This window comes from Convolutriloba macropyga, chromosome 2 (genome assembly GCF_964194025.1).
Source record: "Convolutriloba macropyga chromosome 2, txConMacr16.3, whole genome shotgun sequence".
NCBI classification, from domain to species: domain Eukaryota; kingdom Metazoa; phylum Xenacoelomorpha; order Acoela; family Convolutidae; genus Convolutriloba; species Convolutriloba macropyga.
In genome coordinates, this window is record NC_134469.1 from 20,792,079 (window position 1) to 20,809,131 (window position 17,053).

The 17,053-nt window shown below is 35.5% G+C and overlaps 1 protein-coding gene across 3 annotated transcripts in view; it reads right to left on the reverse strand.

Moving 5' to 3' along the window:
- LOC142357847 (unconventional myosin-XV-like) overlaps positions 1-17,053 on the reverse strand; it is a 163,282-nt gene that overhangs the window by 98,556 nt on the left and 47,673 nt on the right. For all 3 annotated transcript variants that reach the window (XM_075409359.1, XM_075409363.1, XM_075409353.1), the window contains 4 exons: positions 16,527-16,665; positions 15,979-16,154; positions 13,559-13,803; positions 5,399-5,538 (listed from right to left, as the gene is read on the reverse strand). In XM_075409359.1, coding sequence (XP_075265474.1) covers positions 5,399-5,538; positions 13,559-13,803; positions 15,979-16,154; positions 16,527-16,665 — 700 coding nt within the window. The remainder of the gene's footprint in view (positions 1-5,398; positions 5,539-13,558; positions 13,804-15,978; positions 16,155-16,526; positions 16,666-17,053) is intronic.

The following is a 17,053-nucleotide window of genomic DNA, read 5'->3' on the forward strand; positions in this document are numbered from 1 at the left end:
TGCAAAAAAAACGGTTAATAAGAAAACTGCCACCACAAAAGACACATTGAAGTAGAAGGCAATTAACATTCTTAGATAGAAACTAAAATTAAATTAAAACAAGTAATTATGAAATTTAGGTTTCAAGCAAAATGGCCCGATTTGGCGTCACCACATATCAAAAGATTAACTATTACATCTCTCTAGATGCGGATATCTGTTATAAAGACTTCAAAGTAACGCAAAAGTGAAATTAATTAAGAATCCGACAAAAAAACAACAAAACTAAAAATTCGAAAAAATATTAATCATTCCAATTTAAAATCTGAATATTAAGATCATAGTAGTTAATTTAACAATCCAGCAAACATAAAAATAGCCACAGATTGCCGGAAAAAATCCACAGTTGACGCGCTTGATGCACATCGGGATTGAAAGAGAAAAAAGAAGAGATAAATTGAAGTGTTCTAATTTGGCGCGCAGTTTGTTAGACTCTAAAATTAAAATTAATTCAGCTTCCTAACTGAACGCTAATAAGCTTAATACCAATGTCAGCTAGCAAACACTAATGAACTTTGATAACCTAATTCTCAATGACTTAATGACCGGGCTTTATCGTTTTGTCCCTTCTATTTTGATTTTGCTCTTTTGACTTCCACAGTTTTCTCCACATTGCGTAATTCAATGGGAGAAAGAAATCAAAATCTATTCAGTTGAAACAACGAGGGAAGTAAGTGAGAAGTCAAACGTGATAATCGTGACTTCTGTTAAACGAAAAACGTGATCAAAAGGTAAAGCGAAAAAGGAGAGCGCCTATATAACAGCGGTTGAAAGGCTGACGGCTGCTATTAATAATCAGAATCACTCCTTCAACAAATACCACAGCTGCAAGAGGTGAAATCAAATCAACTGCAAACGAAAGACAATTTAGAGAACATCTTAGAAAAAAAGCAAAATCTTTATACGTCAAAAACTCATAAAACAGAGCAAATAACTTATAAGTGACACTTGATAGAACGCCAATTGATAGAATATGCAAATTAAAGATACAATTGACAAAAAGGCAACAAAAGGCATCTTCATAATTTTTAAAGTTGGAATTCAAATGAAAACAAAATAGAAAAACAAGTGCATTTCATCATTTAGCATTGGAGGTTAATTAATATTACATAGCCATCCACCAGTCAAAATAAAAGAACGAAATCAGAAATGAGAAATTCCAAGCCCAAAAAATAATTAAGTTATCAATAACGCAAACCACATAAATCCTTCCTCCAGTAAAACAAACCACAAAACAAAAAAAAACTTTATAAAAATAGACCTCACGTCAATAACAGGAATTTAAAGCAAGAATAGTCGAAGGGTTCTCACATACACTGACTATACATACAAATAGCGGGACAAGCCTGGTCTACAACTGAAAGAATTTTTCTTAACTATACAAAAACTATATCTAGAATGAACAAACAACAGATGGAGCAAAACCACTTAGACAAACTAATTCAATAAAAAATGAAAATATAAATTCAAAATGAATTGCCGCATGTGAACTAAAAACACAAGAGAAAACGAAGTTTTGTTCGAAAAACCGTTTTCTTACGCTAGTTTAAAATTAAAGTGCAAAAATTCAAACAACAAAACCACTCGGCTTTCCGCTCAGTTCCTGTTTATGGCTGACCAAAATCAAGAAAATGTGTGAAAAGCTCTTAAAGACAGCGTCCCAATAAAAATTAAATTCTGTGAATGGTAAGGAGGACAACCTAAAAACTACTGTTACGAGGTTAACAGCGACTAAAAAAGAAAACAAAAAATGTTAAAAATTAATTTAAAAAATGAGAAACTTGAGTAGATTTTGCAATTGTAACGATATATTAGGCTCCCAAAAAAAATCTAATATCAACTTCACAGGGACATTTATTGATGCAGCGGGGATCAAACAACAGATTAAAAAAAAAACAAGGTACAAGCATATACTTGATCTAAATAGACAAAAAAACTTTAAAAACAAGCAAATGCGCCATTCTCTCCGTTCTTCGGATTCTATCCTTGGGGGGGGGGGGGGGCGGAGCATGTGTGTGCGTGTGTTTGTACGGGTGTGTGTGTGGTGCGTGTGTGCGCGCATGTGTGTGAGTATGCGTGTGTGGGTGTGTGTGTGTGTGTGCGCGCGCGTGCGTGTGTATGTGTGTGTGTGTGTGTGTGTGTGTGTGTGTGTGTGTGTGTGTGTGTGTGTGTGTGTGTGGGTGCATGGTTGTGTGTGCGCGTGGGAGTTAGAGGGGTAATGTTGGGGACTGCTAGAGGGGGAATGATTGAGGGGGTCAAACTTTAAAGATTGAGAACCGCCCTTCACACCATGTAATTGTCTCCTCAAAAAACTTTTGGTGAATCACATTCTTAGAGTAAAGTAAGGCTTAGGGCTCTAAGAGAACTTAATGCCCTGCGAGCGCTACCTGTTTATCCCTTGTTGGAGGACGAAAATTCACAGCAAAAATTGGTCTCGCGAGAATTTGCATTAAAAAACCGCAGGGCTAATATAATTGCTACAAACTTTGTTTGAGAGCAATCAAAAGATATACTATTTATCTGATGGGCGCTCCTAACGTCATTAAGGAGTTCAAAGGAAGTTATTGCTTCCTATATTATATCACTAAAATGGCTATAGTTAACAATATAGCCAACATATTGCCTTGCAAAATCCGCGATTGATTCCTGAGGCCCATTTGTACTTAACGAGCCCTGATTCCCATAATTCGATTCCGATTGAAAGTACAAGCATTACCGACTAACGTCGAGCGAATTGCTCTAAACGACCGGCGAGCAGTTGGCAACGTCAGTAGCTAGGCACGGTTTAGTGAGGCTAGTTTTAGCTTAAAACATAGACCTGGAACAAAAAAATGGAATGAGAAAACTGAGAAACAAGTCAGGGAAAAATTAAAAACAATGTAAAAATTACAGTCAAAATACCAGAGAAACAAAAAATCCGCAATCGAGAAAGCGAACTTTCGTTCAAATAATCCGTTTCTTAATCTCCTTTAAAATTACAGTGAAAATTGCACGTCGCAAAATTTTTCGCTTATATGCTTCACCTCGTGTTTCGACGTGCTAAAATCACTACTCCAATTTGATTTCAGAAATAATGAAAGAGGGTGAACAGAACTCAAACAAAAACAAACAGTACCCCCAATTAATTCAAGTTCTTTGAATTGTAAAAAAAATAGCAGAATAAGACCTGACCTACAATTGTAAGAATTGAGTTAACTATATACCCGAAAATGAACAATTTCCAAGCCGAAATAAACTATGCAAGTGAACACAGAACATGATCATAAATAAACAAAATTTTGAAAGCATTTTAAAAACCTTATCAAAAACTTGAGTTTTGAAAACAATACAAGGGATAGCCGGCAGATTACCAGCAAAATTCGGCAATAGATTCGTAGATCTGCAATATGAAGAAGATAGCCATAGAAACGGACAAAAAAACTTCTTCTTATAAATGCTGAGAAATTATACCTTGATAGGGAATCTGTATAACTTAATGTTGCTTCTATTGGCTGCCCTCAAATAATCTTCACTTAGAGCAACAAGCACTAGCTTGACCTTATCTCTTTGAAATAAAGTGAAGAAAAATTGAATTTTAGAGTGAGGAAGTCTTTTCTGAGAGAGGTAAGTCACGTGTAAACAAAAACTTAATTGCACGAATATACCAGAAGCTCGCTCCACTAAGAGTAAAAAATGATGTTACGCACGCAATCCAGTTGAGAATGCATGAACGAATGAACAAAAAGCATGATTGAGTACTATTATAATTGCTACACACTTCGTCTCGGACAATTTAAGTAGTCAAAACTTCCTTTTAATCAATTGAAGATAATAAATAGCATCTAATAGCCAATCAATTGGGCCAATGAGACCAGTCATTAATGAAACACAGAAAAAGAACAAAAGGAAAATGAATGGGGCAATCACTGATATTTTAACACTGCCATATAACACAGTTCAAGTCATATAACCCAAGTCATATAAATAATTGACTGTCTTTTGATGAACTCAAAAACCAACTAAGCATTAATAGAATATATGTTTGACCTTTCAAAACCAATAGCTCAGAAAATTGAAGAAAAACAGGAATCAAAGGAGTCAAATTAAGGAGTCAAAGTCGCACGTGAAAAATTGGCTGTCAAAAACAGGAAACTTGTTCAAATTTCTCACTCCACTTTAAATATAACTTGAGAAAACCCACGCTTCAAACCTACCAACTTTTTCAAACCTACCCCTTCACCACTCCAGCGTGATTAAAATCACTCGAATTTAACTTTAACATCAAAAAAGTGTGATCTTTAAAAAAAGACATCCCACCAATATCAGGAATCGCTTGAAGTCTCTTAGTGACGTTAGCCCCTTCCAATGAAGCCCAAAAAGGTTTTAAATCCTTCTTAATAGCCGCCCCCACCTTTTAAGCCGGATATTATAGTGGCCCTACTTTTTTTACAATGCAAAGCAATAGGGCCTCATTGTAAGTGCCTGACGTCAATAAGAGACTTCAAACGATGCTAAGAGCTTATTAATAGACCACTACCAGGATTCAAAACGGAAATGCAACCAGTATATTGACGAAACAACAGCCGTGATTAATTCTCATGACCCTAATCGAAACAGAAATCAGTACACTACAGCAAATCGAGATAATTGAGGGCAACTTTTGAAAATAAAATGATATCAAAAATTAGATGCAAGTACAATTAGATGCAATAAATAAGCTGGCTGGTACGATTAATCCCGTTTCTTGATGAAGGAAAAAATATTAGTCCTGGTAACCAATAACAATTAGAATTATACCTAGCAGGGAATAAAAAGCGGAAAAATTTAGCGTGGTGCATCTATAATTGAGCATAAAAAGTTTACTTTTGCTTTTCGACCTTCATTTCGTTGTTTCAGATTGCTCTGTTGAGGAACTGCTCTTTAAATGCGTGTTGAGCTCACTGATCGAGAAATAAAACTAACGGAATCAGAAGATTCAACGCAAAATATGTCAAAAATCGGAACAGGAAACGTTCCGATTTCATGCCGTTCCGAAAATTTTCATGCCAAAAACAAAAAAGTATTCACCTCGAAATTTTTTATATGCAGTTTTAATAGTTTTTCATTTCATCGGCTGCTGCATTTATTGCGGTCTGTGGACCACGCTATTTTTGAGGATGTTCTGGGATTGAAAATGTTTCAAGAAAAATTTCACCTTTGAGGAATGGTTCAAAACGTTCATAAACTTGTATCTCGCAGCCTCTCGTAACTTGATCAATAACTGATTTCAATAAATTTCTGTTTAAAAATAACTGTTTTTGATTGTTGCTAACTTCCACTAACACTTTCATTTAAAAATATTATTCGATACATGAACAAGGCGAAGCTTATTTAAGCTAACCCTTAAAGATATGGTGGTGTATTTGGAGAGTGAGAAACTGTCTATTCTGTCCGGCAGCTCCAGCCCCAGCAGCTTGAGAGCCACTCTACTGTGCTCAACTTTACCAACGGCATCATCTTCAACATTGGCCCACGTTAGGTCTAAAATAGGTTTATTTTAGTTATGAGAAACTTCCAACTCATTTGGTGATATTCGAATTTATATCTCAATAATTTTGTCAACCTTTATGGCTGACAGATCATGCAGAAAACGCGGCTATTATTTCTTAATCAATAGTCTAAGAGCTTTTAAAAATAGTTCCAGTTCTGGCCTTCACCAGAATTATTTCATTCGACCTCAATTATTAAGTTGTTAGAGACGTAAAATTAGCTGCTTCAAAAAAACTGACGTTTCGCGGAAACAGATAGCTTTGTTGATTACTCAATAACGAATTCTACAAAGTTAAGCAACGACAAAGGAAAGCCCTTGCTGTCTATAGACAATTCCAAAACATTTTCAAAAAGAACATAGTCCGCAGACTGCAAAAAATGGAAATATCGAAAAATTTATCAATGAAGTAGCCGAAGTAATTGAAAAAATATAAAAACTGCATCTAAAAAATCCAATTGATTTCCTGGCCCACTATTCAAATGTGTGCCCCATAGAGGCATCATCAATTTTAAAAAATCACTATTAAATCACTAGGGTCATCACTTTCGAAAAAAACTCTTATTAAAAATAAACGATTGAGCAATAAAACCTATTCGAATTTTTATTTCTTCTGTTTATTTTTCCCTAAAAAAACAACTAAAAAATATTGATCAAAAATATAACGGTCACTGGTATAGATAAAATGACATTTCAACCAAAAAAAAATCACAACATAGCCGGCAGATAGCTGCGAAAGAATAGACCTGCGTGCCATAAAATAGAGATAGAAACAGATACAGATCTAAATTGAAAAAAAAATCGACACCGCTCGAAAAACAAGGTTAAAAACATTCAGCGATAAAAAAAAGTTTGTTAAAATTCATTCCGCAGAAGCCTCTTATTAGGGACCCTTACTGCACAAATGAGTTCCTGTGACCTAGAACAAATTCAAACTAAACTTAAGTTTTAAAGTGCAAAAGTCATTTTATTGAGTGAGGTAAGTCACGTATGATCAGAATCTAATCACGCAATTAACCTAAAAACTTTTGCTGAAGCGAGTGAGAAATGACGTCACACGCGCAAATGCCGTTAGTGAGAGGAAGAAGTCATTCAGAAAATTTGACTTTTTCAGCTTTGCTGCGTGAACAAATGTAAAACGAAAAAAGAGCGTCAGACGACGAAACAAAAAAAACCAAGAGCACCGCAATATAGCTTCGCTCAGCTTACAGCTTCGCAGCTATAATTAAGAGATAGAAATTCAGAAAAACTTTTTTAGTGTCAAAGTGTTCTTATTTGGTCTGTAAATTGTGCAAATTCGCTTCGATTCTAAAATTACCATTAATTCAGCTTTTAACAGAACGCTATTAAGCATATAATAAAGCAGACTAGCAAACGCTTTAATGAATTTTGATAACCTAATGGAATAAGACCGCGCTTTATATGTTTATCCCATTTCTGTTGATTTTGCTCGACTTTGACCATATTCACTCTATTACGAAATTCAATGTGAGTGAAGGAACTTAAAATCCATTCAGTTGAAACAGTGAGTGAATAAAGTCGGAAATCAAACGCAAAATCGTGACTAATGTCAAACAAAATACGTGATCATGAGGAAAAGCGAAAACAAACTAATTAACGTCGGAAATGCTCTCGAATAACAGACGGCGCAACTTAACTCAGGGACTGTAGCTTAAATAATTTCTTCTTTATGTGTGCGAAAAAATCGACCGACGGTAGGATTCGAACTCCGACCTCCTGAGTCCGCTTCCATTTCGTCGAAGGAGGTATTAACCACGCGACTATCACATCCGTGACATCGAGTCTCTAACAATCGGTTTCGTTTGAACAAAACTTGATTTCGGAGTGAGAGCAATTGAAATCACTCAAAATGATGAAGTGCGTGAGAAGGTCACTCGAGAAGTCAACCTAGAACAAAAACGCAAAACGGTCAAGCAAAAAATTTGCATAAAAAGACATACATTTACAATAATTGCTTCTTTTTCGAGAACATTTAAACAATAAAAGGAGAGCGCCTAAAAAATAGCCGTTGAGATGCTGACGGCGGCTATTAACAAAAGCTGCAAATTAATCGCAAAGTTTAATTACTTGAAATGGTCAAACATGATTCCAAACGAACAACGACTGGTCATTTTAATTAAAAACACAATCAGCCCGAAAAATAGTTGAAACTAAAAAGACTGCTTCGAAAAATCCGCACATGAACAAAAAACTTTGATGGCTTGGTGCAAATTATTTTTTCATACCTACTTTATTCGCCATCTTTCGGACTTTGATTTCTTGTTCATGAACGGAATTGGAGAGCCTCGAGAAGAGAGTGATTATGGTTTTGAACGTGGAGCTTTGACTCACATCATGTTTGGAAATAACTCGGTCTATTGAAAAAACGGATCACAATAACTTTTTTTGAGCCGTCAAAATTAACGCTGCAAAAACAGCCCGCTGAGGAAATGGGGGCGACTAATAATAAAGGCACCAAAATAATGGCTGAAACGAAAGCAGCTGAAGAGCGTCATGAACCGGTGAGCAAAATCTTTGAGATCTGAAGCGTCAAAAAAAATTAAAATTGGCATCAGACGACAAAAAATAAAAACGAATACAACCGCCAAAAGCTAACACTCAGCATACAGCTATAAAGAAGCCTCACTGATTACAAAACTTCAACCAGAACTTCTCGAATTCCAAAAATTGCGCTTCACATCATGAATTTTTGTCCTAGAAAAGTTTCCGTGAATCGAATACATAGAGATTGGTAAGGCGCCAGGCTCTAAGAGAGCTGATCAGTCACGTAATGCCCTCGTGGCTTTACCGGTTTATCCCATTTTGGGGACCAAACGACAAATTGTTCAATAAAAAGCTGATAATACGAAAAATCATAATAAAAGTACCACTAAGACTAGTGTAATTGTTACAAATTTCGTTTAAAAGCAATTAAACACTAACTCAAGAACTGAAAACATTAACTTACCACTTGATCATTCATAGACAATCAATAATTAATAAAAATCCTATCAAATTCCGATTTTTGAGCAAGAATTACCAACGTAACTATATATGAAACAAGTTTAACTAAGTTTCAAATTCTCCACCTACATTACCAACTGCAATATTAAACAACCTAAACAAAAATAGGATCTTTTCCGTTTGAGCCCCCCAGTACGTTATGCTCTCCCAGTAACAAAGCACCTGCAATTACATGGTAAATGTTAAGTAATTATGCAAAAAATGGCACGTGCGTCGGGGGGAGGGGGGGGGGGGGGGGGGTGCAAATAATTTGCTCTCTGAAATAATTCCTCAAAACAAACACAAACCATAAAACTTACAGCGGGGTGGGGTTTTCAACCTCTAACAACCACCATTCACACCATAACTATAAGTCTCCAAAACAGTTTCTGTGAATCGCATACTTGGAGACTAGTGAAGTGAAGGGCTCTAGGAGCACTTAATGCCCGCTGGGCGCTACCTGTTCATCCCGTTTTTCAAGACGAAAAGTCAAATGGGTCGGACTAAAATAGGTCAAGCGAAAAATCCATCAAGCGAAAAAAGATAGACAGGACTAATATGATTGCTACAAACTTCGTTTGAGAGCAATTAATTACTGACCGTCAAAAAAGAGTTTGCATCAAAAGATCGCCCAAAAAAGCTGTTTTTTTGTCAATAGAAAACGTATCTCGCAGCGGAAAGGGAAGTCACTCACAAATTCAGTCGCTAAGAGGCAGTACACAAAAAATAGCGCCTTGAGCTCTTGAACCTTACTCTAAACCGAACCAAAACACTATGGAACAAATTCCCAGATCAACAAATATACAAAGTAGATAGCAGGAAAATAGCCGCGCTTCATTGGAAGGCTATAATAAAATACACAACAAACAGTTCTTTAAAAAAAGGACACCATAAGTTTTCAAAATATACGAGCAATTTTCTTTGGACTTGCCTCTGACAGTGACGATAGAGAAGATTGGTACTATCTGCCAATAATGACACTAAAGCAAAGCGAAGTGTATAAATGTGCATTTCGGGTGGGGGTGACTGAGGGGGTGTCAAATTCTTAAGATCAGAAAGTGACCGTCACACGATGAAATTATGTATCCTCGGAACAGTTTCCGTTAATTGCATAATTAAAGACTAGTAAGGCCTAGTAAGGACTAGTAGTGTCCTCCGGGCTTTAACACTTTATCCCATTTTTGAGAAAAAGCTAAAAGCATCAGACGCAGAACTGGTCTACAGAAAAATTGATTAACATAGCTGGCAGATTGAAAGAAATTACTGAGAAAAAAAGAACGGTAAAAAAGTATTTTTTTCTGAGAAGTTATATTTTAACTAAAGAATATTCAAGAAATAAGCTACCAGAATAACCTTCAGATAGAATGATATGCACTCAGTTGACCTCAGCTTCCTAAATTAAAATAAGGTAAGGTCATTTTGAAAGTGAGGCAGGTCTTTTTTGAGAAAGTAAGTAACGTGTTGACAAAATATAATTCATGCGAATGAGCAAAAAACCCGCTGCTCCACTAAGAACGATAAATGACGTCAAGCGTTGCAATTGCATGAATGAATGAACGAAAAGCAGATGTAAAGTAATCATGACGTCACATGGTCGTAATAAATATCTTGAATTAACAAACAGCCGAAGAATTCCTGAAGCTACTCGTAGACTTCCGGAAGCGAAATATTGAAACAGAAAAAAATTGTGCACAACAGTCGATAAATTCTCTTGAAACAATCGGTCTAATAAATTATTTCCCCACAACTTGAACTCTGCCCCTAAAGGGCACAACCTGAAAAAATATTGCAAATAACAATTGAAAAAGTTCACACCAAAAGTTGCATAACTTAAAATGAATGTGTCGTAGAGATCAAAACTTTCAGAAAGTTGACAACACAATATTTAAAAACCGTAATAATGGTTATCTCTATTTCGAGAAATATTCGATGAAATACGCCTAAATCTCTTGTAAAGCCAAAGAAAAAAAGAAAGGAGAACGATTGAAATTCAAAAGAAGAAGATCGTCTCACAACAAAAATAAAAGCCGTTTCAGAAAAACTACATCAATTTGCATTCAATTTTACAGCCGATTCTCATAGGAACACTTTATATAAAAGAAATTGAAATCATGAAAAGGCGGAAATCATCAAAGATTAAGAACACCAAAAAAATCTTACGTATTGCGAACAGTTGAATTGAGGATATTAATGTCGCAAAATAAAAATTTAAAAGAAAAAGGGAAGTTCACAATTTTAAAGGCGCAAAATTTTCGAAAACTCGAACGATACTTATACATCATTATACTGCCTCCACGATTCACCAAAATTATAGAGACAGCATTCAGTGAAAATTCAAAGCTTTTAAAATAAAGTCAAAAATTAAAATAATCGAAAACTTTGCTGCAAAAGTAGTAGGGACATCAAAAAGATGCGATTATGAATAAAGTTTACCTTGAATGTGTAGGTGGAACTCTTGTGAACCTTGAACATGAAAAAGGTAAAGAAAATGAGTAGTCAAAAATTTGATTCAGAACTTAGGAAACATCACAAAAACACCTTTTCTGGTAAAAACTAAAACCAAAAAAGAGAAAAATTGGATAAAAACCGCAAAATTGATCTCGTCAAAAAGTGAGGAAGGGATTGCATGAGGTTAAAAGTACGTTAACGATTACACTGATCACAAGGAACTTCATTCAAGGCAGCAGAAAATCTTGAAAACTAAAAATCAATTAACATAACCGACTAACGTCGGGCGAATTGCTCTCAAACGACCGGAGAGCGCTTGGCTTCGTCAGTAGCTAGCCATGGTTTAGTGAGGCTAGCTTTAGCTTAATTGAGGGGGCGTGAGGTGAGGGTAATAGATGATGACATTACGCCATATGAAAGCAGCTGAAGTGCGGCATCAACAAAAGAGTTAAGTAAATAGAGAGAGAGAGAGATAGAGTGTGCGAGAGAGAAAACCTGAACGAGAAAGAGAAGGAAAGAAACAACCTCAACAGACAGACAGACAGACAGACAGACAGACAGACAGACAGACACACACACACACACACACACACACACACACACACACACACACACACACAAACACACACACATACACACACACACAGAGAGAGAGAGAGAGCTAGAAGATTTTCTATGATGAGATTCGACCCTAGCGTTGTCAGTAATAAATCAAAGAAAAAATTGAAAATGCAAAATTCAAAAGAAAAGTTTCAAACATTCCGAAGTGAAAAAATGTTCAAAACCATGAGTTCTGTCGTGTAACCCATCTGCAAGACCTGACCAGCAGATCAATTGAACAATCCCAGTCAAAAAGCAAAATCTGCAACGTTGAAAAACTAAAAAATTCAAACAAACTGAACAGAAAGCAATCATTGCTACAATCCTTAGCTAATATAATAAGCTTAAAATTAAGCTTAAAATCAAATAGCAAAAATTTGAAAATTTAAAAACAATAGCAATTTGGAACAAAATCATGCAAACATTCGTGATATTAAAATCTTCTGAACCGCTTCAGGGTCTCCAGAGACTACTTACTATCCAGATTCAAATAGTTTCATTAGCTCCAAACGACTGATAAACTTGGTACATGATAATTTTTTGCGAAAAACAAAATTTTTAAAATTAAATAAAAAAATTGCTAGAACTCGTGCTCTTAAAATACTGATCACCATAACCTCTAGCAACTACTTAGTAACTTATTATCAAAACCTGACGTTGCTTGGCCCCTGGTGCCATAAGAACTAAAAAAAATTAAAACACTTTCAAGAAACATGAAGTTTTAATAAAAACAAAAACAGAAATTCGTGATATTAAAAACTTGAAAACTATTTCATTGCCGCTAGAAACTATGTAGTAACACACAGGCAAACCCTATAGGAGTTTCTCCGGTCACTGGTGAAAGGAGAACTAAATTATCAGAAAAAATGCAAAATTTGTTTTAAAATAAATTGCAAAAATTCACGATATTAAAATCTTGAAGAACATCCAATTACCCCTAGAAACTATGCAGTAACCTATTATAAAATTCTAGAGGAGGTTCCTTGGCACTTGATGCTATACAAACCTTTAGGACAAAAATTTTCAGAAAAATTTAAGTTTTATTTTGAAAATATGCTCAAATTCGAGCTGTTAAAATGTTGAAAACCATTTGATAAACACTAGAAGCTACGCAAAGACCTATGACCAAACCCTAGAGGAGGTTCCTTGACACCTATGGCTAAAAAAAAACGCATTTTCAGAAAAATTGTGAAAATTAGTATAAATTTGCGTCTTCTGTTTGGATTACCAAAAGATATAGCTCTTAAAATGGTCATAAAAAGTTCAAAAGTTCCTATTTCGCGCAAAAGACCTTTATCATCTTTATCTCAATTTTGGACTGGTCCATCAAAAAATGACCAAAAATGCTCAAAAACTCCCAAAATGTCCTTTAAACCTTGAACTACGGCTTTCATGGTAGCTTCAGCAAATTTAGGACTTGGAAGGACTACTAAACGCGGCGAAGGGCCTCTAATGAAACTTAATACCCGCTGGGCGCTACTTGTTTATCCCGTTTTTTAGGACGAAAAGTCATATGGGTCAGACGAAAAATCGGTCAAGCGAGAAATCGCATAAAAGAAGACCAACAGCACTAATATAATTGCTACAAATTTTGTTTGAGAGCAATTAAAAAGCATGAGCCAAATGTGCTCCTGAAACGCATTAATGGGCCCTCGAAAAACACTCAACTGCGGAGGGTTACATTCAAACAGCTACGGTCGCCAATTATTTTTACAGAAAACTAACTACAAACAAACCAGGCAAATTGTCGAAAAGTAGCCGCTATTGATTCCCATCATCCCGGCTATTAAAAAAGACTGCATGACTATTATAATTTTGATTATTTAAACACAAATGTGACGCAAATAAGTGGTGCAAACTTTTTTGAGGCATTCAAAATCACCAGTCTTGCTATAACAAAATTAGTTGTGCAATATTATTTTTACAAATTTTTTTAGATATGCAGTGAAACTTTGCACTGACCTTGGCTGAGAATTTCAGCCAGTTCCTCTGGTACAACATAGACCATTGTCTGTTGAGTGGCTCCCAATCTAGCCAGGTAGACGTCATTAGACTGCTGGATTGAAGCATCTAGAGCCTTGATGGCCTCTTGCTGCATCTTCATGCGATGTCTAGTTCTCAGGGTCAAGTAGTACTGTCTCGTTTGTTTTCCTCTTCTGTACGCCTGCAGTCTCGTTACCGCCCATTTGTAACGTAAATACTTCTGCCTAGAAAAATCACGCAAGTTCAATATTATCGGGTAACCTTAATGACAGACTTAAATGAAGAAATCAATGAAACAAATTGTGAGCATGTTTTGGCATCTAAACTTCCCACTAGCTTTGAAAATTGAAAGAAGACTACACGTCAAAATAACAAGAGCTATAAAGTGAAAATCAATGATAACGGCAGCTTCGCAAAGAGGCTTTTTCTAAGAGAACAGCTACATTTGAGGAAAATTTCGATGGTAAAATGAAATAGATTATATTCTACGTCAATTATTATCAAAATGAATTGATGAAGTTTTACTAAGCTTTACGAACTCAGTTGACATTATCGCAATTCTAAATTCTGATCTACTACCATAGAAATGATGCACTAACGTTTTAGTTAGACGTCTGCAATACGCAGAGAACGATTAAAAACAGCAATCAGATAGGTTGAAAACCGCTGAGACAAAATTTAACAATCTTCTGTGTCAAATTTGTAAATTGCTCCTTTCAAATAGGACATATGGTCAGGTAGTTTTTAATTTAAAAAAATACTGACCATAAATATAAAAATGAGGTTTGGACATATCGTAATTTTAAGACAAAGAAAAGAGAAAACTAATTTTTCCTTATGTTTTTAACATCAAAAACAGCAGCAACAAAAATTTTAAATAAAACGAGACAAATTAACAGAAAGATTCACAAATTATGATGCAATAAGAAATTTGCCAAATGTGCGTGCATTGGTTTAGGGTCAGTAAGTAACATGCCCTTCAAGTATCGTCTCGTCTTCAACTTATGTCAGCCACTACGTCAAGTAAAATGAACAGGGAGGCTCAATAAAACAACATAGCCGGCACATTGCCGCAAAATAGCCCCCGCTGACACGCTTGATGCATATCGTGATTGAAACAAAAAAACAAAAAAGGAGATAAATTGACCGAATTTTTTTGTTTTTTTCAGTGTCAAAAAGTGTTCTAATTTGGCGTGCGGTTTCAATTAGATTCTAAACTACACTTTTAGAATCTAACTTAAATCTCTAAAGCTTCTAAACTGAAAGCTAATAAGCTTAATACCAATGTCAGCTAGCAAACACTAATGAACTCTGATAACCTAATTCTCAATGACTTAATCACAGGGCTTTATCGGTTATCCCGTCTCTTTTGATTTTGATCTTTTGACTTAAGACAGTATTCACCACATTGCGTAATTAAATGCATGAAAGAATTTAAAATCCATTTAGTTGAAACGGTGAGTGAAGTAAGTCAGAAGTCAAACCTGAAAATCGTGATTTATGTAATACGAAAAACGTGATCAAAAGGTAAACCGAATTAAAAAAAAACATAGTAGGACAAGACCAGACGTAGAATTCAAAGAATTTACATTGACTAAACAAAAAACTAGACCTAGAACGGACGATGAATGAATTGGGAAAACCATTTCTAAAAAATCAGATAAAAAAGCCGCCCTCGATCCCCATAACCAAAATTGGGATTGAAAGAAAAGAGAAAACTAATGAAAAAAATTTTTGTACACAAACAATCTTAATAGCCTGCTGAGAAGCTGAGTGCGGCTATTAAATCAATTAAACAAAATCAATGTCAAAATGCCGAATGTGAACGAAAAACCACTAGAGAGAAATGGAAATTGGTTTAAACAAAAAACTAAGCCTAGAATGAAATATGAATGGATTGAGAAAACCATTTAGAAAATCCGATCCAAAAAATTAAAAAAAGAGAAAATCAAAGTTAAATTGCCGGATGTGAACAAAAAACCACTAGCGAGAAAGCCAATATTTGTGCAAACACTGTTTTCTCACTACTTTAAAACAAGAGCAAAAAATTTTACGCCTGTGAACAGATCTTTTAAAAAAGAAAGCGCCTCAATACAATTCAAATTCTTTAAATTAAAAAAGGAGAGCGCCTAAATAATAGCCGTTGAGAGGCTGACGGCGGCTGTTAAAAACTATCGATCGAACGACAGAAATCAGTCCCAAATGAGGAATTGACATCACACTCGTCCATTTAGAAACTAATGACCCAAAAACATTATTCCCAGCTTTGATTGAACTATGATAGCGAAAAAATGCCATACAGAATAAACCAACAAAAATCCGACGTTGCCTTTTTGAGATAAAACCCCCAAAAAATGACAACAATCGTCAGACAAGAGAAAAAATTGTAGTTAACGTACTTGGCAGAGTACTGTCTGAAATATTTCTGAATAACGATGGCCGATTGTCGCTTGAGAAGAAACTTCTTCCTCAGCACAATGGCCCTGGCCCACGATTGGATGCGAGAGGCAGCTACCCACATCACATCATTCCTTCGCATCTCGAGGTGTCTCTCCAAATCCTCCCGCATAAATACCTAAAACAAAATAATCTAAGTTTCCGTTTATTCCAAGAATTGAATCTACAGTTCTCGCAAGAATGTATTCAAATATAATAAAACTTACAATATTCCGCCCATTAAAAACATAATTCAAGTGAAAATTTTCAATCCCTATGCCTGAATATTGTTCACTGATGCTAATTAATGACTTCTGATGATCCTCTTTCAACCACGCGATATGTTCTAAATGCAAATCTATTGGTGGTCATTTCACAATGGTCTATGTAAAACATTTTGTTCACCAATGATTGGGAATTCAGATCTATATATTTCAGAATTAATCTCTACACTGGCGGAAATAATTTAAAATTGATGGGATATAAATTTCGCCACTTTAATTATACGCACTTTGGTCAGCCCCAATTGAAAGTTGGAGCTGAACCTTGGTTGCAGTGACTTGAGAAACACCTCGCAGATCTCCCTAGTTTGCAGAGTTCTGGCCGCGAAGGAGGTCGAGTTAAATAAGTGCAACATCAGACATCGATACCTGAACAGAAAATCATTTTAATTTTTCCAATCTAAATCTAGAAGTAAAATTTACGATTATGAGTAACTATGTTGCTATGAGTTAAGAGTTGTTCTAACCCTCCACTCTCGAATTTTCGCCTAAATTGTGTTTTTGGAAGAAAAAAACGGTCAGCAAACACGGCTTCATCTGATTGTTCTAGTGAAAATGTTAATATGAGGAGTCGAAGCATGACAATGCAAATGTACTTACTCTGCAAAGTAATCAAATGGTCAGAAAGACAAAACAATTCTAGCAGAGAAAAGCTCATTTATTTCGTATACAAATGCTTCAAAAATTGTCACCCCATCCCACCCCCTGAAAAGGGTAACTTCCTAGTTCGATTCGCATGAAATTTTGACTTATTATG